Genomic DNA, 22,180 nt, shown 5'->3' with positions numbered 1-22,180 from the left:
TGCAACTCCACCTGTATAATTTTTAGCCGCGTCGCAGACGCTGCTCATAGAGTGCCCTCTGCTGTTGTTGTTGTTGTTATTCTTGTTCTTGCAGAGAAGACAAAACCTCAAAGCTCCACCCATTCTGGGAACCATAGCTCCACCCATTCTGGGAGAGCCTTCATATAAACAAATATCCACCATTTTATTAACTCGCATAGCTTTGAGGCCTGTTTTGTAGGCCCGTAGTGTCTTCCTCTCTCATACAGTTTTATTTCAAATCAAATTCGATATATCATTTCATTTTTCACAGTCGCTAACATAGTTTTAGACTCGGTTGAAAAAAAACGGGAAGAAAATCCGATGAAAGTTGCCCTTTATAGAACGAAATGAATTCTCAAAGGCCTGTAACTTCAAGTCCATTGAGATATATTTTTTTTAAATCGCGGCATGGTCAGTCATACACCACCCGAAATAAGAGACGGGAAAATGCCGAGATATATATATTTTGTTTAAATCGCGGCATGGTCAGTCATACACCGCCCAAAATAACAGACGGGAAAATGCCGAGATATATTAAAAATTCGTCCATTTGATGACAATCGTCACGATGAAATATTTAATTTATACGTCGTCACAATAATGTGGAGAGAGGAGCATAGCTTCGTTCACGTGTCGCCACACACGGGAAATTGCCGAGATATATATTTTTTAAAGCGCGGCATGGTCAGTCATACACCACCTGAAATAACAGATGGGAAAATGCCGAGATATATTAAAAATTCGTCGCCACACACGGGAAATTGCCGAGATATATTTTCACTTTGCACAAAAATAACATCAAGTAATCGAATCAATAGGAATGTCCTGTGCCTATAACATCGACGTTATAGGCACAGCTGCATCTAGGCATTGTGTAACATCGACGCAGCTTTTGTTTTAATTAAAACTTTTTGTACTTGTTTTTAATGATAATTATGACGTCATAGGTCTTTCCAAGATGGTTCGGCTGCCATCTTGGAAAAATCGAAAAACTTTGCACCTCTATATATCTAAAAGCACTGAATAGAAAAAGTTGAGACATGGCTCATTGTAAAGAACTCTCCATGGGGAATAAAATATTTTAATGATGATGTCATAGATGCCTCCATTATGATGTAATAATTCAACAAGTACAGAACTTCATCCTAACAAGATGAAATTTATTGAGCGTCATCTAGGGATAAATTTGTGGAGAAAAAAAAATGATGACGTCAGCAGTCACATGGTTCGGCCGCCATATTTGCTTTAACACAAAATCCTTAAAAACCACTGAAAAATACGTCCTGGTGAGGGTTTGCAATTTCTGATTGCTCTTTTTTACAAATTGCATCTGATAGTCTGTTGAGCATTTCACATTCTCAGCTAGTCCTACACTCGTCGCTCTGTGCACCTGGTTCAGTTCCATCAGACCGCTCCCTCCCTCTCGTCCAGGCAAGTACATTCTCGGGATGCACTGGTTTTTGTAAAACATTTTGTGGATGGTACGGTGTTTTCTTGTTTTAATGTCTTGTTGTTGAGCCCAGTTGTTGATTTCTGATTGGGGCCCAGTTTGTTATTCCGCAGCTATATTGGAACACTGGTACTGCGAGCTGGTTTATGGCTTTGATTTTGTTTTTTGGGGAGAGTTATGTTTTCAGGATCAGCTCGATTCTACGTAGGTAATCTTTGGTGATTGTTTTGCGCATTTGTTTGTGACATATTTGATGGCCCTCTTCTACCCCGAGGTAGTTGTATGATTTTTATTTTTTTGGATACATAATCGAGGCTCTTGAAAGAGCTAACATTTATCACACAAACAAATCAAACAGACAAACAATGATGCAAATGATACTTCATTTTCTAACTTCTCTGTTGTTTCAAGGTCAATTTTTATGTTGTCTGTTTTTGGTTTTTTTGGTTTACCTTGTACAAATGTGCACTTGGTGCACTTGTCTAGTCCAAATTCCATTTGAATGTCCTTGGAAAACCGTTTTACGAGTTTTAGTTGTTCTGTCAAATTTGGTCATTTGGGTAGAAGAGCTTTAGATCATCCATGTATAGGAGATGTGTCACCTTTCCTATTTCTTTGGATGCTCGTCTATTGGTTGTTAGGGTGTGTCCGTGTCCTTGTTCATTGATGAGGTTACTTAGTGGATCCAGAGCCAGACAAAACAAAAGGGGGGAAAGACTGTCTTCTGGAAAATTCCACGTCGTATCTTCATATCTGGTATTTCGATATTTCCCTCTGAATGCTGTAATATTAATGTTGTATTCCAGGGCTCAATTGCTTTCTCAATCAGTTTGATTATTTGTGGATTGATTTTGTATACATATTTGCATTCATTTTACTAGAGAAATACCCGTGCTACCCACGGGTGGGAGGCCAGAAGCAAACAGGCAATGCAGATACGGTGAATCTAAAGCATGAAACCAATAAATTCCACATTCCTGTATCACCCTCAGTCGCACGTCAGACATGGACAGCAAGTTTGTGAAGGACTTCCATGAAAAACGTACCTGTTCGCAAACAAACGGGTACGTTCACGTATACAAACATTGATTGTGGGACCGTGGAGAATCTGCATATAGCGATGGCAAAATATCAGAAATTGAAGGCTTTTTTATTTTAAACGATTCATATAAACATCCGTTGAATCATATCACACGCAAATCATCAAAATCTAAACAGTATCTTTAGAATTTCAATAAAAGCCAAAGCCACATCACTGTTCATATCGGTAAATATTATTCCATCGTGTTTTAAATCGTGATCGATACACTATGATTGTGATGATCGTGATCGTGCATCGTGATCGATAATCGTGTTTACAATCGCTATGTCGTATGTACTCCCGATACGTGTACCAAATTCCCAATACGTGTAACTGTACCAAATCAACAGTTAAAAGGATTTTGAGTCGATAGGTGTTACGGCCTTGGCAAGATCGATGGAGACAGCGATCTGTTAGATCTGATCCTCCTTCATGCCACATCCGATCGATGCAGTCGTTGGTGCACCGATCGGTGCAAACGTGGACTCCCACACTGCCACATCCTGCTGATACTTGCTCCCGCATGACGTTATTTTCCCGGGTGCCGCACAAACGACTGCACCGATCGAGATTTAACGGATGTTTATATAAATCGTTTAAAAGAAAAAAAACCTTCAATTTTCGATATTTAGCCTTTTCATTTGGGCCTCCCAATTGAAGCCCCACCCGTAGGGCGGGTACCGTTGCTCGTCGTCACAATGAGAACAATGGACGTCATGCGAACGTCCAAACCAAATCCAAAACAAAGTCAAAAACATATCAAAGTCCAAACCTGAGAATACTGGAGACAAAGCTGAAATTGGAAAAACTAAATAGCCTATTTTACTCCTGGAGATTCCAGGATTATACACCCAAAATATCGTTTCGATCGGTTGAGCCGTTTTTGCAGTACCTTCGAACAGACAGACAGACAAACATTTGGTGAATTATAGTAAGATCATCCACAAATGTGGGACACTGTCAAAAGCTTTCTTATAGTCTATCTAGGCAGTGGACAATTTAGTTCTTCGCATTCTGCAATTTTCAAGTATGGCCTTTTCTGGTGGTCAAGTAGTAGTAGGTGGTCAATTGTTACATAACACCCTCTCTTACATCCCTTTTGTTCTACCTCTAAACCTCCTTGATGTGTTAGATGATGGTACATCATTTCTGTGATGATTCCTGTCAGCAGTTTGTATTTGGTTGGTCGGCATGTTATCCACCGGTATTTGTGGGGAGGTCGGGTTTCCTCCAATTTTGGGATGAGAAAGGTGTTCCCTTTTACGAGCCACTCATCCACTGCCTTTTCCTCTTGGATCAGTTCGTTAAATGTCCTAGCGTAGTGATTTTGAAGAGCATGAAGATGTTTTAGCCAGAAATTTGGAATTCCCTCTGGGCCTAGGCTTTTGATATTTGGCATTTTTTGAAATTGTTTTCCATTCTGCTTCCTTGTTATGTTCTTTTCGATCTTCAAGAATGTTTCCAGTTTTTCTTTTTTAGGGGGAGTTGACACATTCTGCTTTTGTTTCCCTAATTCATGGTAACATCTCTTTGGGTTACTTTTAAACATGTGGTTTTGTTTTCTCATGTTGTTTCCTTCTTCATCGTTTTCTTTTTTAATCATCCTTGCTATAATTTCTATTTTGAGTTTATTTTCAGCACCCAAAGACTTGAGGTCTTTGCCTTCGATTTTGTGTTTGTTTTTTATTCTTTGGATTCTCTCTTATTTCTGGGTGTCTGTTTCCTTTCCTGAACTGTTGTATTTGTCCTACTTCCTTCCACAGTTGCTCTCTTTGTGTCTGTAATCTCTGTCTCCAACAAAGAATTTGGTGTCTGTTTGTAGAATTGGGGTTGCCCCCCCAATAGGTATTTGCTTTCTTCTCAGAAACTAGACATGCAATTTCGATGAAACTTTACCACAACAGTCACCACCCATGATGTATCAAAGTTTGTTCATGGCATTAAAAAAAATCTGCCCTTTTAGGGGTCCACAGGGGGTTTGGTTACAGGGGGGAGGGGGGATGTTGACCCCCAAAACAGGTATTTGCTTTCTTATCAGAAACTACTCATGCAATTTCGATGAAACTTGACCACAACCTTTATCACCCGTGATGTACCAAAGATTGTTCATGGCATTAAAAAAATCTGCCCTCTTGGAGGTCTGCGGGGGCGGGGTGGTGGGGTGATTGCCCCCCAGAATAGGTATTTTCTTCTTAGTTTCTTTAAAGTCAAATGATTATGTTTTTTTTTGTTGTTTTTTTTGTATACTGAATCGAGGCTCGTGAAAGAGCTAACATTTATTTCACAAACAAATCAACCAGACGAACAAAATATTGTTGTGGATATGAGAATGTTTTTTTATTTTATTGTTGTGGTAAAATGTTGTTGTAAAAGGTTGTTGTAAAATATCACCCCTCCTCCCTCCGTTTGTGGTTGTATAAAGGTCAAAGGGCGTTCCCGTAGTTAGTCCATAAAACATACATGCAGGACACGATATATCTTTTTTGACAGTTAAATCCTTATTATGTGTATTAGTGTAAGGCTGTGTCTTCCATTAATTGAAATACTCCATTGCACCAGTGAAAGAGAATAGATCCCCTTTCCTTCCCATCCCCAAAATCTCCCTTTCCTTCCCATCCCCAAAACCTCCATTTCCATATTACATCCCCTCTCGTCATTGCTGAGCCCTCGATTCCCAATCACCTCCCCTCCAATAACCGCCATTGACCATGTGCTTGAGTCGGAGAAGAAAGGCGTGTCTCCACCTCGTCAGAGGGGAGGAGGGGCGTACCCGCCCGTCGTCATCGAGGGCGGAGCCCGAGGGTCGCGCGACCAATCAGGGCCGAGGTGAGCACCCCGATGGGCGTGTCCAAAACGCCGGCGGCGTAATCGCTGGAGGCGCTATAAAAGGCGCGAACGGGAGATGCACTTTGAGTTGGTTGAGAGTCGGTCGTCAAGTGGAGAGTGGTGAAGAGTCAGTCAGTGGAGTCGGTTGCCAGTAGAGGGTCCGTGAAGAGTTGGTCACAAAGAGTTGGTCACAAAGAGTTGGTCGTCAAGAAAGAGTCCTGAAGCTTGTGAGGGAAGGAGAGAGAACCCGTCACACCAGAGCTCCACCAAGCGTTCACCTCCACCAAGGCTCCACCAAGCTCTGCGTTGGCTCCACCAAGCGTTCACCTCCACCAAAGCTCCACCAAGCTCCACGTTGGCTCCACCAAGCGTTCACCCCCACCAAAGCTCCGCCAAGCTCCGCGTTGGCTCCACCAAGCGTTCACCTCCAGCCATCCACCTCCTGCCATTCCTGCAATTCCCCGCGTGAGTCAGTGTCTTTTGTTTGTTCTGTCCTGGGTTAATTAAGACTGTAGGTAAGCTAGTATTTTCCATGTGTCACCTGCGTCTTATGTGCTTGTAAATAAACGTGACTGCTTTCTTTTTGCTTGTGTGTAAATAGTCAATAAATTCAGTAGTATTTCCAAACCTTTCTTTGCCTTCGTTTTCCTCTTTGCATTCGTCGCCTTTGTCTTTTCCCTATTGACTAGCTGTGGTGCGATCCGGCCAAAGTCCTGGGTGAATCGGGTGAGTCAGGGATCCTGTAACGGTCGCGGCAATACCAAACCGCTCGGTAACTAACATCTTAACCGCGATCTGTAACAATTGGTGTCAGGAGTGGGATTCGAGGCCCGAACCAAATTTTTAAAACGAATAGGAAAAAAAAAAAAAATTTGGTCAAAATTTGGAGCGGCCGAAATTTGTTTTGTTTTACAAAACCTGAACTTTGAAATCGCGCCATGGCTGGTCAAGGCGATCGAATGCCGGTGGGTGAGCTAGAGGAGGGGTTAGGAGTAACCCAGGATCAAATGGAGGGGAGCAATGAGGAGGCGGTTGAGGGAGTATCAGACGCACAAAATGGCGGCCTCGCGCACATGATTATTGTGGCGCCAAATTTAGCCGCGCCCGTGACCGTAGCAGCGCCGCCGATGGATTGGGGCCTATTTATGGAACAAATAAAGGCGCTCATGGTCCAGACAAGTGAAGACCTGAGGAATGACTTGGGAAACCAAATGGGGGTAATGGGGAACCGGATGGATGCTCAGAGTGAGCAATTGGGAGTAATGAGGGACGAAGCGAGGGGTACCGGTGAGGAGTTAGACAAGAAATTTGGGAAGTTCGACAATAATTTTGAGGGGTTAGACAACGGGATAAAAGCGGTAAAGAATGGGTTAACGGGGGTGGAAAACAGAATGGCTGCCCAGGAGAATCAGTTAGAGGGGGTGAAAAATGGGTTAATGGGGTTAGAAAATAGGATGGAGGACAAATTGCGGGAAATAGGGGAACAATCTGCCAGGGAAATCAAACAAATGGGAGAGCAGATAGAGGAGGTGAAAATCGGGGTAGAAACCAAACTGGATGCTCAGAGGGATGAATTGGGACAGATGAGGGTGGCATCTACAAAAGAGATGGAGGAAATACGACGAGGGGTAAGTGAGGAGGTTTCGGGGCTACGCGAGGAGGTAAAGCGAGGTGAGAAGCGTATGGAGAAAGAGGTGAGGAATAATACGGCTAGGTTACAAGGGGGAATAGAAGGTTTGACGGAGGAGGTGGAACAGCTGACAGAGGGACAAACGAAGTTAGTGGAGCAGGTTCAAAGGAACACTGCAGTACTCGGAGGGTTAAAGGCGACACAAAAAGAAATTAAAAATGACTTGATAGCGACACAGAGGCAATGTCAGATGGTACGTGAGGAACTGACAATGAGGGTGGACGAGGTGACAGAGATAATGGAGACAAAGGACCGGCAGGTGAGGATGCACATAGAGACGGTCACGGTAGCCTTAGAGGACGAACTTGAGGAGACGCACCGAGAAATAAAAGAGGTTAAACAAAAATTAGAGGAAGTGGAAGAAGAGGTGAGTGAAATTAAGAAGGGACGAACAGAAACTAAAAGAGAAATCCAGGAGGAGGTGATGGAATATGTGCAAGGTCGGTGCTCAACTCATGATGTGATGCTCACTAACCAAATAAAGAGTTTGCAGGTGGCAAAGGAGGTGCAGAGACGAGGTACGGAGGTGAGTGGCAATGTATATGATGTGAGGATAGCTTCAGTCGGCTTGGGGATTGGTTTGGATCCGGGTGTTCGTGAGAGGCCGTTGGTGAAGTGTGCGACAGGTCAGGTGTGCGAAAAAAGAGGTGTGCGAGAATGTCCGACCATGGGGTGTGTGAGGAAAAAGTGCACGCCGAGGAGTGAGTGTGCCGTCAGGAGTGAGTCGGTCGTAGCGCGTGTGCGAGGGAGCACAGGGAAGCGCGGTGTGGTGAGTGTTACAGAGGAAGTAACGAGAGAGTGTACACCTGTGGTGAGTGTTACAGAAGGTGTAACGGGACAATGTGCGGAAGAGTGTGCACGAGAAAGGTGTGTAACGGACAGGTGCATGAGGAAAGAGTGCGCTGTCGAGAGTAAGGGTGAGTGCGCGACCGAGAGTGGAGGTGAGAGTAGTGAGAGTGACACGGAGCGTGAGTTGGTTGTGGCAGGTGAGCGAGGATGTACACCTGGAATGGAAGGATGCACACCTGGAATGGTAGAGCATGAGTGGGAATGCACGCTGGAATTGGTAGTGAGGCACGTGGTTGGGTGTGCGGGTGAGAGCACACCTGTGATTGTCACAAAGGAGGTGACCGAGAAAGGGGCGCGAAGAGGTGTGTTGGTGAGGTGTGCGAGCGACGAATGTGTGCCAAGGTGTTCGGTGGTCAGGTGTGTGACCAAGTCGGTGAGCGGAATGAGTGTACCGAGGTGTGTAAGAAGAGGTACGACGAGGAGCATGGAAACGGCTGCATGTATGAGCAAGAAAGGGGTAGCGTATGCATGTAAGCGTCCAGGTGAAGCATCGACGGTAACCGGTTTAGCGGTTAGAACGACTTATAGCCGAATCGGGCCCTCGGTGCGCGTCGGGCAGCTTCGCGTGCCGCGAGGACCAGCGGGGATCCGAACCACGGCGGTTTCGAAAGAACCGCCGTACGCGACCCACGCTGTGCCTCGCTTGGAACGGCCGCGTCCGGGCTCCACTAGGCGGAGCGGGCAGCCCGATAGGAAGGGTCGTCATGGCGACCACTTTCTATTGAGACGTGCCGGCAGGTCGAGATCGGGACATTGGATGGCTCCACGCCGAGGTGGTGCGTGGGATCTCGGCCCGGGTAAGCCCCCGTCCCTGCCACGAATGCGGGACGTATCCAGCCGCTGGCACAAAAGAACCCGCGTTCATGGCTCGGCTGTACGAAGCCGAGCTTTAGACGTGAATTGGCGCACCGAGAGGATGTAATAAGTAGACGGGGTGATAGTGATAGTGATCGTGATTTGATACGAAATTTATAATAGTGGGTAGAATTGGCAGTAAATGGAAATTTTTTGAATGGGTTGGAATTTGGACGAGCAAAATTTATAGTGAGAGACCCCCGATGTGGTGGGATGGCAAATCCACCATCCCTCACAGGGGGGGCAAAGGAGCACTAGGTTTATGGGGTTGATGGCAGTGAAAACTAGCCCGGGTGGGTTAGGATATTGATAGGGATCTAGCGAAGATGACATTAGGTAACGTTAAGGTTAGTTAGTGACTGATACCTGTAGTGGGGACGCAGGTAGTTTAGTGTGGATGATAATGACGTGGGAGCGCAATAGTTTAAAGGGACGACTGGGAAGCGCAAGTTTCAGAGGGGAGTAGTTAGCTGAGATGATGCCGTGTGTTTGAGAATTGAACAGGTGTGATTGCACAGGTGTGCAACTGAACAGGGGTGTGGAGCAGTGTATGAGGGAGTAGTGGTGATTGCGTGTTGTGTTGACCAAATGGTCCAGGAAGAGGAGGAGGGTGCAGGTGGCACCAGGTAGGATTGCACAGGTGTGCAACGACAGGTGAATGAAGGACAGGTGTATGGAATAAATGGTATGGAGTATAGGAATGGATGGTCGTGGAGTGAGTATGGTGGAAATTGTGGAGTGGAGTGGATGGTGCGAAGGTGTGAATGGGGGAAGAGTGGACCCCCATCACGGATACCCGGGGCGGGTAGTGTAAGTGTTAGGTAGAGGGTATAGGTAAATTGTGGTTGGAGATTGGCATCTGTGGTGCGGGTGAAAGAATGGTCTTTGGATGGGTGCATTAGTGTTGTGGAAATGGCTGGGCGTGTAGCCTGTTAGTGTGTGTAGTTGGTTGGGCGCTCCACCACTGTGAGGATGTCGGCCAGGTGAGGCCGCAGGTGGGCTCTGGGAGCCGGTAGTAGTTGTTGTGGATGGGGCCCGAGGATCCGGAGGACGGACCCGGGTAGCCCAGTGCCAGAGGGCACCGAGTGGGGTGACAGAGCCAGGAGGGGCTGTCCCCAGTTAGATAGGTTAGGGTGAGGAGCAGGTAAGCTCGGGTGGCAACTGCAGTGGTGGAGGTGTGCAGGTGGGTAGACCTGCTGGGAGAGCTACACGTCGCAGCCCAGAAATTGTGCGAGGCACCGGGAGAGGAATCGGGGGAGTGAGACCCCAAATTGAGAAGCACCACAGTTTGGGCAATGGGAATTGGTTTTTAGAACCCATAGTGTAAGTTGGCCAATGGATTGGCAGGGAGAGACCCCGGGTAGTGTAAAGTGTGTTAGTCATTTAGAAAATAGTTAGGATGAAGTCTCCTTGCACCATCTGCATCCACTCACCTGAGGTGACAGGTACTCCGCACCATGCCATGTTTAATTATTTTTTACTGTGCAAATGTTTGGATTGTGAGACGCATCATGACGTGGGTGTGACATTGTGCTTTGATGTTCCATCTCTGCCTCCTTATGAGGATTGATGATGAATTTGGTGATGGCAAATTTTGAAGTAGAGGGATTGTGGAGACGAATTTGGTATAGGGGAAATATGGGGAAGACGTGACAGTAGTGACAAATTTGTAAATGTGTAGATTTTTGTACATATGGGGTAAGGGCAAGGGTAGGGTAGGTGACAGGGGGGTGACGTACGGTAGGGACGAGCTTTCTCACTTCGCCCTCCGTACGCATTTCGCCTTGCATTGCCTTATTGATGTGTACCCTTGTGACCTTACCCCTCGCTCAATTGTCTTTCCCCTTTTGTCTCCCACATGACCTGTGCGCCATTGGGTGCCGAGGGGAGCGTGCGTGGGTCGGCCATTGTGCGCCCGAAATTCCCAGAACCAGCTGTCTGCATCGATGCACCACATTATGGACCACATGCCTGTGGCCGAGCACCACTTATGGACCCCATGGGTTGGGGCATGGCCCCTCTGCTGGAACCGGCCATGAGGGCCTGAAATCTTGCTGGCGGACCTTGGCCACAGGGCACCGATGCCCCACAGGTGAACCACACTAGTCGGCCCTGTGGGCCATAAATAAAATAAATAAAAAGGACACATTGGGTGCAAGTTTTAATACAAATAGGCCGCCAGTAAGCAAAGCAAAAGAATGACAACATCTGGAAGACCAAATATAATAACCAGCAGAGGGAGCCGAAGAGCAAGAGATCACCTGCAGGGTTAGGGGTTGTTGATTTTATTTTTATGGAACACTGATGAACTAAGGTGACTGCACCGATTGGTGCTTGGGTGTGTATTGGTGCGTTTTTGGGTGCGTTCATGGTGCGTCGATGCAGAGCAGACTGTCTCCCCCCCAGAAAGAACAATCACAGGTCCTGGGTTAGTTTTGTAAATAAAAATAGCGTCATTGTAAATAATGCTTCCCACCGTCAGTGTATAGTTTGAAGACCATTCCGCAATTCGGTTAACTGTGGGCGTAAGTCTGTTAGGCAGGGTGCAATGGAGCAGCGGTACACATTTATTTATGTTTTAAAACTGTCGCACTCAGGGTCAGGTTAAAAGTAGAGGGAACTACACCTACGTGCCACACTAAGGTAAAAGTTATAGGCCCGGGACGTGCCTAAGGGGAGGAGGGTGCAGTGTTGTGGATATGAGAATGTTTTTTTATTTTATTGTTGTGGTAAAATGTTGTTGTAAAAGGTTGTTGTAAAATATCACCCCTCCTCCCTCCGTTTGTGGTTGTATAAAGGTCAAAGGGCGTTCCCGTAGTTAGTCCATAAAACATACATGCAGGACACGATATATCTTTTTTGACAGTTATATCCTTATTATGTGTATTAGTGTAAGGCTGTGTCTTCCATTAATTGAAATACTCCATTGCACCAGTGAAAGAGAATAGATCCCCTTTCCTTCCCATCCCCAAAATCTCCCTTTCCTTCCCATCCCCAAAACCTCCATTTCCATATTACATCCCCTCTCGTCATTGCTGAGCCCTCGATTCCCAATCACCTCCCCTCCAATAACCGCCATTGACCATGTGCTTGAGTCGGAGAAGAAAGGCGTGTCTCCACCTCGTCAGAGGGGAGGAGGGGCGTACCCGCCCGTCGTCATCGAGGGCGGAGCCCGAGGGTCGCGCGACCAATCAGGGCCGAGGTGAGCACCCCGATGGGCGTGTCCAAAACGCCGGCGGCGTAATCGCTGGAGGCGCTATAAAAGGCGCGAACGGGAGATGCACTTTTAGTTGGTTGAGAGTCGGTCGTCAAGTGGAGAGTGGTGAAGAGTCAGTCAGTGGAGTCGGTTGCCAGTAGAGGGTCCGTGAAGAGTTGGTCACAAAGAGTTGGTCACAAAGAGTTGGTCGTCAAGAAAGAGTCCTGAAGCTTGTGAGGGAAGGAGAGAGAACCCGTCACACCAGAGCTCCACCAAGCGTTCACCTCCACCAAGGCTCCACCAAGCTCTGCGTTGGCTCCACCAAGCGTTCACCTCCACCAAAGCTCCACCAAGCTCCGCGTTGGCTCCACCAAGCGTTCACCCCCACCAAAGCTCCGCCAAGCTCCGCGTTGGCTCCACCAAGCGTTCACCTCCAGCCATCCACCTCCTGCCATTCCTGCAATTCCCCGCGTGAGTCGGTGTCTTTTGTTTGTTCTGTCCTGGGTTAATTAAGACTGTAGGTAAGCTAGTATTTTCCCTGTGTCACCTGCGTCTTATGTGCTTGTAAATAAACGTGACTGCTTTCTTTTTGCTTGTGTGTAAATAGTCAATAAATTCAGTAGTATTTCCAAACCTTTCTTTGCCTTCGTTTTCCTCTTTGCATTCGTCGCCTTTGTCTTTTCCCTATTGACTAGCTGTGGTGCGATCCGGCCAAAGTCCTGGGTGAATCGGGTGAGTCAGGGATCCTGTAACGGTCGCGGCAATACCAAACCGCTCGGTAACTAACATCTTAATCCGCGATCTGTAACAATATATAAAAAGAGGGAGCGGAAGACAAGATGGGGAGAGAAGGGGAAGCACACAAACACAACATTTGAGAGCAGGGAGATGTGTGGGAGGGAGAGGGCTTGGGGCGGGGGAGGCGTGGGCAGGGGGTGGGGGGGGGGGGGGTGGGAGAAGTATAAAACACAAGGACACCAAGGACTTCCAGGACAGAAGTTGGCATTTCAAAAAAGTGGATTTGGGGTGAAATTAGCGGGGGTAGAAAAGATCAAGGTTTTGGATGGTGGAAGATAAGAGATGGTGGTGAACAGCTGTTTTAAAGACCTGGAGGGTGGAGTGGGATTGAAGAGAGTGAGGGAGTTTGTTCCAGAGGCGGGAGAAAAGAGGAATGAAGGAGTGAAGGTGAGCAGAGAGTCTTGATTTTGGCAGTTTAACCATAAGAGGGTTGCAGGCAGATCTTGTACGACCTGTAGGAATATTTGGGGGACAGAGTCCAGAGAGAGCTGGGGGGGGGGGGGGGGCATGGCCAGAGAGGAGTCGGTAGAAGACGGAAAGACCACCAACCTGCCTGCGGTGAGTGAGTGAAAGGCCCTTGGAGTTAGCTTCATCGTGGGAGATTCCAATGATTCTGAACGCTTTGGTTTCAACAGCGTGAAGACGAGCTAGGTGTGAGGCAGGAGCACCCGCCCAGAGGGGAGAGCAGTATTCCATTGAGCTGCTGTTCAAAGCCTTGTATGTGGTGAGGAGCTCAGGTGTGCCAAGGAAGGACTTCGCACGACGGAGGATGCCCAGTCGGCGACTGGCTTTGGAGGCCAGATTTGAAATGTGGGTTTCCCAGGAAAGATCATGGCAGATAGTGAGATCCAAAAGCTTGAGTGACAGAACTTCTTGGAGAGGATTATTGAGAAAGTGGATGGGAGGGTTGTCCAGTCGGTCTTTTCGGAGAGACATCGTAAGGGTGTGAGATTTGTCAGGATTGAAAGACATGTTCCACTTGTTTGCCCAGTCTGTGATTTTGTCCAGGTCTGCAGAGAGTGAGGAGGCTGCAGACTGCCGATCTGAGGGATGAGGAATGGAGCGACAGAGAGTAGTCATCAGCAAAGAGATCGAGAGGATTTTCAAGAGAGTCAGAGAGATCATTGATGAAGACCAGAAAAAGCACAGGGCCCAGAACACTGCCTTGGGGAACTCCAGCCTGAACAGGAAGAGGAGATGAAAGAAACCCATTCAGGGCCACACGTTGACTACGACCAGAGAGGAAGTCCGCCAGCCATGCGTGGAGATTTCCATGGATACCAAAGGAGGAGAGTTTGGTGAGCATAGCGGGGTGCCAGACCGTATCGAAGGCACGTGATATGTCAAGGGAGACGGCTCTAATTTCCTGTTTGGCATTGAGGACCTCCATCCATTGTTGAGAAAGCAGAAGCAGCATGTCCAGAGTGGAGTGACCAGGTCTGAAACCAAATTGATGATCAGAGATCAAGCCATTGGAGAAGAGGAAAGATTTCATATCTGAAGCAATGATGGATTCCATGACTTTGCTGATAATTGGGAGAAGGCTGATTGGTCTGTAGTTGCTGGGATCTGTTTTTGCACCTTTTTTGTGCAAAGCGGTGATGTTGGCTGATTTCCAAGCAGATGGCAGATGACCATGAGCAAAAGAGAGGGTGAAGAAAACAGAGAGAGGGAGTGAAAGAGCGGAAGAACAGGATTTTAGGACCCGTGGGCTGATGCCGTCAGGTCCAGTTGCAGAATCAGAGTCGAGTGTTGACAGAAACTTTTCCACCTTGTCAGGAGGAAAGGACACAGAGTCCAGGAGCAGCTGGGTACGACTGGGTACGGTGGGTAGAAAGAGGGACACAGAGATGGGTTTGGGACACAAGATTTAGAGGCAAATACAGAGTTGAGGCATTCAGCTTTTTCATGTGCGGAGTCAGCCGTGTAGCCGTTTGAGGTGAGGGAGGGGATGGAGGGGGAACAAACACCAGAAACAGATTTGACCAGATGCCACCAGGATTTGGAAGAGGGAGACAGATAAGAGAGTTCTGTCCTGAGAACGGAGAGATATTGTTTCCTGGCTCTCCTGAGGGTGGACACACACTTGTTTCGGGCTTTGTGAAAGGAAATTAGATTTCCTTCCGTTGGATTTGCTTTCCAGGAGACGAAGGCAAGTTGTTTCTGGGCAACAGCCTCACCACAAGATTCCGTGTACCATGGACGGGAGGAAGGGTAAGGCAACTGAAGACGAGATGGGATAAATCTGTGCATGAGAGAGAGAGCAATTTACTTTGGAAGAATTCCCAGGATGAGTTGACATCAGAGGCGGTAGAGATGGGAGACCAGTCCAGATGATTGATGGCTGCTTGAAGACAGTGCCAGTTGGCCTGAGTGAAATGCCAGACTCGTTGACACTGAGGAGGCTCTCTGAGAATGGTCAGAGAGATGTCCACTTTAACAAGCACATGATCAAATGAGCCGATTGGAGCAGAAGAAGAGCAGCAGACATTTTCAGGGAAGTTAGTCATAACTAAGTCCAGAAGAGAAGATGCTCCGTTGACTGAGATCCGGGTCGGGAAATTGACAGATTGTGTCAGTCCCAGTGAGTCGCAGAAGTCCTTTGCTGAAGAGCCATGGCTGGTGAGAGAGGTACCCACACCCAGCCAACTGGCATGGTGACAATTGAAATCACCACATATGAGGAAGAGAGAGTTGGGATGGGTCGATAGAAGTTGGTCCATATTATCAGACAGCGAGATGTAGATTGAGTCATCACTGTTTGGTGGACAGTACAACACACATATGAACAAAAGGTGGGAGCGAAGGGGAAGCCATAGCCAAAGGTATTCCTGGGGGTGAGGTGGAGAGAGGGCAGTGCAGGGCGAGTGAGGAAGAGTTTTTTTTATAAAGATAGCAACCCCACCTCCAGGACGAGGTTCAGGTCTATCATACCGGAGGAGGGAGTAACCTGGGAGAGATACCAAGGAATCAGAGACATCATACCAAGGAATCAGAAGTTTCTGTTGAGCAGATCACGTCTGGTTTGTCAGAAGCAACCTGTATGGAGAGATCAGCCAAGTTTGAGCGAAGGCCCCGGATGTTTGAGCTCCATACCGTTAATGAAGAGGAAGGGGGAGCATCGGATACAGAACGGGGGGGGGGGGGGGGGAGGAGGGGTAGGGTAAGATGTGGAAGAGGAGGAAGAGGTAGGGAGAGCTGTTGAAGGTGTGTCAGAGATTTCAGAATAGCTTGGAGAAAGGGAAGAATGGGGCGGACAAAAGGTTTGATGGTGATTTGGTGAGGCACAGTGTGGTGTTATTTGAGGAAGGGGAAGAGCGAGGCAGAAGGTTGGGGGAGATGAAGGTGAAAGTTTGAAGGGGAGAAGAAGCGGGGAGGACGCTTTGAGGAGGAGGGGTGAGAGGGGAGTCTCGGAGGGGAGGAGCGAGCGAGAGTCTCGGAGGGGAGGGGTGTGGGGGGAGTTTCGGAGGGAAGGGGCAAGGGGGGAGATTTGAAAGGGATGGGTGATGGGGAAGATTTGGAGGGGAGGTGCAAGGGGGAAGATTTGAAAGAGATGGGTGATGGGGAAGATTTGGAGGGGAGGGGCAAGGGGGAATATTTGAAAGAGATGGGTGATGGGGAAGTTTTGGAGGGGAGGGGTGATGGGGAAGTTTTGGAGGGAGGGGGTGATGGGGAAGATTTGGAGGGTAGGGGCAAAGGGGAAGATTTGAAAGGGATGGGTGATGGGGAAGATTTGGAGGGGAGGAGCAAGGGGGAATATTTGAAAGAGATGGGTGATGGGGAAGATTTGGAGGGGAGGGGCAAGGGGGTAGATTTGGAGGGGAGGGGTGAGATTGGATTTTGAAAAGGGTACGATTAATGGGAAACGAACATTTATTTTGCAAAATGAGTTTCTTGAGACCTTCGAGTCAAAAATACGTTTGAGGACGCTGAAGGAGGGGTGGAGTGCAGGAGAGTTTCGGCAATGTAGAAAAAAGGAACTGTAAGAGATGGAATTTTTTTTTGGAATGAATAGATTTGGTGAGCAAGTCGAAAGCATCCTTTTATAGAAGAAGAAGAAAAAGGTGTTATAATATACGACAGAATACAGTTCTTCAGGGGAAAGTTTAAACATTTTTAACGTGACCACATCATCACGAACAACGTGATCGAAGAACGAACGAACGAACAAATCAGAACGACGAATAAACGAATAAGAACAGAGAAGGAAAATGTTTTTTGTTTTTTTTTGAGTTGAGATTTTAAACAAGGAAGTATGGGGTGAAAGACTGGGACAAAAACAGAGAAGGAAAGTAATTGCAGTGCAATCGACGAACCACTGATAGAAAAACAAAGCCTCAATGTCGGCCTCAGAATACGCAACACGAATTAACCGACGATTTTGTATACATGTATGAAAAATTAACACCGTGAATCTTACTAAAGACACACTATAGGTACACACACTGAAAGATAGATACAGTTTCGACAAAAACACAATTGTGAAAAAATTACTTAACTTCGAAAGCATGAGTGCATGGACAGCTTCGAAAAAACGTGACCTCCAATCAATGTTAGTATGATTTTACATGCTGCGCTGTATTATAGCAAATTGAAATTGGTTTAAAATACCTTCACTCGGTGTAGTAAACTGTTTATTCTACTAAGTGAGCGCCAGAGGTATTGCCCCTATTTTTTTCTTCCTCTTCCTTTTATTTTGGGTCTTCAGGCTCTTTAGGGGTCTTTGGGGTCTTTTCGGTCTTCAGGGTCTTTTCGGGTCACTGGAAAAAACAACACACAACACACAACACACAACACACAACCCTCCATTCTATGTAACTGACAGCTTTTCGAGGTTGCTTTGCTTGCCTTTTCAAAGTATGAGTTGCCATTTAAATGTGTTATTACCTCAGCTACCAAAGGTGGACGGAGGTTATGTTTTACCCCTGTCTATTTGTCAGTTTCTGTCTATTTGTTTGTCTGTCTGTGGGCAGGATATCTCAAAAAGTTGTGGATGAATTTGGACGAAATTTGGTCAATCAAGGACACATTGATTAGATTTTGGTGAAATCTGGATCCAGATACTTGAATTTTTAAGTGATTCTTCACCATTTCAAGATGGGACCAAAAATGATATATTGCACGATATCTTAAAAAGTTGTGGAAGGATTCGGACAAAAATTGATAGATGAGTTGGTTTGGTGACGAGCAAACCGATTTGATTTTGGCTACGGTCCAGATCCAGCCTATCGCTGGGATTTAAAATGTAGACTGTTCAGCCTGGCAGAGGTACGTGCTCCACCGAGTGCCGTTCTGGTTGTCATGTGCATTTATATTCATGTATATTGTGAAACCTTTGAAAAGTGAATCTTTTGGATTGCCATTGATTTCCTGCAAGAATTTGAAATTTGTATTCATAATGCCTATTTATATGTTTGTATGTGTTTTTGTTGATGGATTTCATTTGTGTGTTGCAGGTCATGTGGGCAAAACATCGATAATAATGACTCTTGTGAATGAAGAGTTTCCCAGCGAGGTAAGCGCTTCCATTTCCTAGTCGCCAGAGCTTTGTGGAAGAGTTCATCTGATATTAAATAAAAGAAGTAATCATATTCAGCACCATTTGGGTGGTTCATAAATGTTGATTAGAGCCAGTGTTTTTGTGAAACGACCATCTTGCTAAAATGGGGGATCAGCCACTCTTCACTATGACCTATATTTCATATTCTTGTTGATTTTACTGGTTTTGTTTGCCTCTAGACGGTTGTTGAAGTTGCATGAAAGCATAATTGCTCAGAAAATATTCAACTGTGCCTTTGCATAAACTAACCCAGGACTGGGGTTTTTGCAACTCCCCTACAGCTACCTCATTTGTCCTGCATCCCACATTGTTTTTATCCTTTGCAATCGTCTCATTTCTGCAACATATTTGTTTGTCTGGTTTTTGAAGCTTTTTTAAATATTCTTTATTCTTGTCTCTGTTGATGAGAACTTTGAGCAGCTTTTGTAACTTGCAGGTTCCAGCTTGTGCTGAGGAAGTGACAATTCCAGCTGAGGTTACGCTTGAGAAAGTACCCACACACATTGTAGATTATTCAGGTCAGACGGTTGTGACATTTTGTTCTCATTATTGTCCTCATCCTCATTATCGTTTCCATTTTTTAAAAATAAATATTTGTGGATTTCCTACCTTGGTGACTGCTTGTAACCTTCTAATAACCCCCACTCTTGTGAACTTGAATTTACAATTTCCTCTTCTGCTTTTTAAGTTCCTCTCTTTTGTCTATGTGCCATTGATTTATATACACAAAGAATTAAGTTAAGCACCCCCCCCCGTTTTTTTACAACCTCGCACATTACAAGTTTGTTGTCGTCAAAACAGTGTAATATACCCATGATATTGCTATATTTTCTGGAGAGGTGATATTATGGTCACATAAAAACATAACAATCATGCCGTTTTCAATATTTTATTCTGAATAATTTAAGGTGAAATTTTTTGGGAATTTTAGGCATATTTTCACCTCAATTTAAGTATGGAGCTATAGGTCCATCACGGACAGTGTGGATGACGTTTATGTTTTCTAACGTACAGTCATTGTTCTGAGAAGACCTCTAGCGATCTTTGCGTCAATCCCATCTTCATGGATGACAACGCCAGGCCTCACCGTGCGAGACGCGTCCGAGCCTTGCTGGAGCAAGGTGCTGTGACAACCATCCCCTGGCCTGCGTACAGTCCTGACCTGAACCCCCTCGAGCACGTTTGGGACATGTTGGGACGACAAATTGCGAAGATGGTCCCTCCAATAGCCAATCTGGATGAATTGGAACGTGCATTACATCGGGAATGGAACAACCTGCCACAGCAACGCATACGACGGCTTACAGGGTCTATGAGACGTAGGGTTGAGTCAGTGATCCGATCACGTGGGTCCTACACACGTTATTGACGCAAAGATCGCTAGAGGTCTTCTCAGAACAATGACTGTACGTTAGAAAACATAAACGTCATCCACACTGTCCGTGATGGACCTATAGCTCCATACTTAAATTGAGGTGAAAATATGCCTAAAATTCCCAAAAAATTTCACCTTAAATTATTCAGAATATAATATTGAAAACGGCATGATTGTTATGTTTTTATGTGACCATAATATCACTTCTCCAGAAAATATAGCAATATCATGGGTATATTACACTGTTTTGACGACAACAAACTTGTAATGTGCGAGGTTGTAAAAAAACGGGGGGGGTGCTTAACTTAATTCTTTGTGTATATATGTATTCCATCACCTTTGAAGATAGAATGTATTGCAAGCTGATGGAATTTTTTTTTAACTTGGGGGGGAAAAAATTCGGATTTTCAGTTTGAGCATTTGGGGGTTTTTTTCTTACAGAAGTAGAACAAACTGAAGAAACTCTGAAAGAAGAACTAAATCTGGTAAGGTTTTGCACGATGATTAGGTTACTCGCGTTACTTTTGCTGTTCACAACATAATAGTAAGTAACAAAAATATGGAAATGTATGGCTTTTGCAAAATCTGCATCGTTTACAAGCCAATAACCCCTCTGCCCCCGATCCACCCCTTCACCCTCTCCTTCAAATTCCCATTAGTTCATTTATGCAGATGACTACTTGATTATCTTGACTTGATCAAAAACACTTGATTATTTAGCTCTTTCACGAGCCTCGATTCAGTATACAAAAAAAAAAAAGAAAAAAAAAAAGTCTTTACTTTGTGTGGTGTGAGTTCTCCCTTCGCACCTGCACAATTCTATATTTTTCGTGCAAAGAACACCTTGGTTTTCAACATGATGCTTTTCACTTGTTAAAGTGTTGATTTTTTTAAAATCCTGTTGTTTTGAATCATTATGCCACCATAAGCTGATCTTCTTCGTTCTTCGTTTGTGTACAGCACTAAGCTGCCGGGTAGCATCAATGGCTGAGAGCATGGCTGTGCCACTGATGCAATTCCCTTTGATGGTCAGGACAGGAATTTGGAATTTAGCCGTGGTGTCAGCGATAATTCGACGAGTCTTCGCAAAGGATGCCATGGGATCTTTAACGTCCTCCAACAAATGCTTGCAGACAGGACGCCCGTTTAACGTCCATCCGAGCGATGGCACACAGGTTGATGAATCGCCATGCTTGTGAAACACCGGGATGACAGTTTATATCTGGGATGGAATTCAACCCAGGTTAGACAGGTTAGAGATAGATTCAAGTGTGCATTCCTCTTGACCAGGGGTTGCCAACCCAGGGTCGTGACCCAAACTTGAAAAAACTCCCTCAAAATCCCGGTTTTTATGGGGGGAAGGGAGGATGGGAAAGCGTTTTCTCTGACAATTTTTATTGGGAGTACTCTTACCATTTGGGTTGTGAGGCGAATGTGATTTCAAATTTAAGTTGTGGACAAAAATGTTTGGGAACCACTGCTCTTGTCCATCCTGTCCACCCATCATAAGCTGATGAAACAGCTTGTTAGACGTCGATACACCAGACTCGGTGGTGTAATGGTTAGATTGTCCACTCTGAGCTTGGAAATTGACAGGAAATTGAACCCTGACACAGTCGTACCAAAGACTTTTAAAATGGTACATGCTGCTTCCTTCTTTGATGCTAATAATTTCAAAACGATACAGCATGGAAAGCAACCATAGGTTGGCAACCATTGCACAGGTTTGATGGGCCTAATGTCCTCCTACTGCAGTGCATTTCCTTCCTTGTGAGGTAGATCAGAAAAACAATAAATAACTGAAATAGCCTTTATTTTTTTTTTATTATTTATTTTTACTGTGCCCTCATCCCGTAGACAGATCTCGTTACCCTCGCCTTTGAGGGTATTGCATTTGAGTCTGTCCGTTTGTTTGTTACTTGGCAAAAAAAATATATTTTTTTGCAAGTATTTTTTCAAACTCACTCTGGTTTGTGTGTTTGTGTGTTTGTGTGTTTGTGTGTTTGTGTGTGTTTGTTCTGTCCGCTCACTTATACTTGCCTACAGGACACAATTTTAAACCGATCTTCACAAACCTTTATCAAATGGTACATTTCGTGGTCCCACAAAATCCTATATATTTTTGGGGTCAAAAGGTCAAAAGGTCAACATAGGCCAAAGGTCAACCACTTTTTTCAAATATCTAAAATCCTCAATTTTCATCCGATTGACTTGAAATTTGAATAGGATATACATATCGGCAAACTGAATTCAACCACCAACTATTTTTGAGATCAGCATCGGCCAAAAGGTCAACATTGGCCAAAGGTCAACAACCATTTCAAATTTCTAAAATCCTCAATTTTCATCCGATTGACTTGAAATTTGAATAGGATTTACATATCGGCTTACTGAATTCAACTACCAACTATTTTTGAGATTCTCTTTGGCCAAAAGGTCAACATAGGCCAAAGGTCAACCACTTTTTTGAAATTTCTAA

At 45.5% G+C, this 22,180-nt stretch overlaps 2 protein-coding genes across 8 annotated transcripts in view; one reads left to right on the top strand and one right to left on the bottom strand.

Moving 5' to 3' along the window:
• The window catches only part of LOC137433884 (mitochondrial Rho GTPase 1-A), an 80,273-nt gene that overhangs the window by 4,616 nt on the left and 53,477 nt on the right, over positions 1-22,180 (top strand). For all 7 annotated transcript variants that reach the window (XR_013624794.1, XR_013624795.1, XM_068126330.2 and 4 more), the window contains exons 2-4: positions 18,223-18,281; positions 18,763-18,844; positions 20,143-20,186. Coding sequence is in view for 5 of the 7 variants with exons in the window: in XM_068126330.2 (XP_067982431.2) it covers positions 18,223-18,281; positions 18,763-18,844; positions 20,143-20,186 (185 nt within the window). In the remaining 2 variants the exon portion in view is untranslated. The remainder of the gene's footprint in view (positions 1-18,222; positions 18,282-18,762; positions 18,845-20,142; positions 20,187-22,180) is intronic.
• LOC137433889 (uncharacterized) overlaps positions 1-22,180 on the bottom strand; it is a 69,820-nt gene that overhangs the window by 17,802 nt on the left and 29,838 nt on the right. The window lies entirely within an intron of this gene.

The sequence above is a fragment of the Myxine glutinosa genome, chromosome 10, assembly GCF_964187855.1.
Source record: "Myxine glutinosa chromosome 10, kmMyxGlut1.1, whole genome shotgun sequence".
Lineage (NCBI taxonomy): Eukaryota > Metazoa > Chordata > Myxini > Myxiniformes > Myxinidae > Myxine > Myxine glutinosa.
The sequence above is the reverse complement of the archived record's forward strand: the minus strand, read 5'-3'. Positions and strand labels throughout refer to the sequence as shown.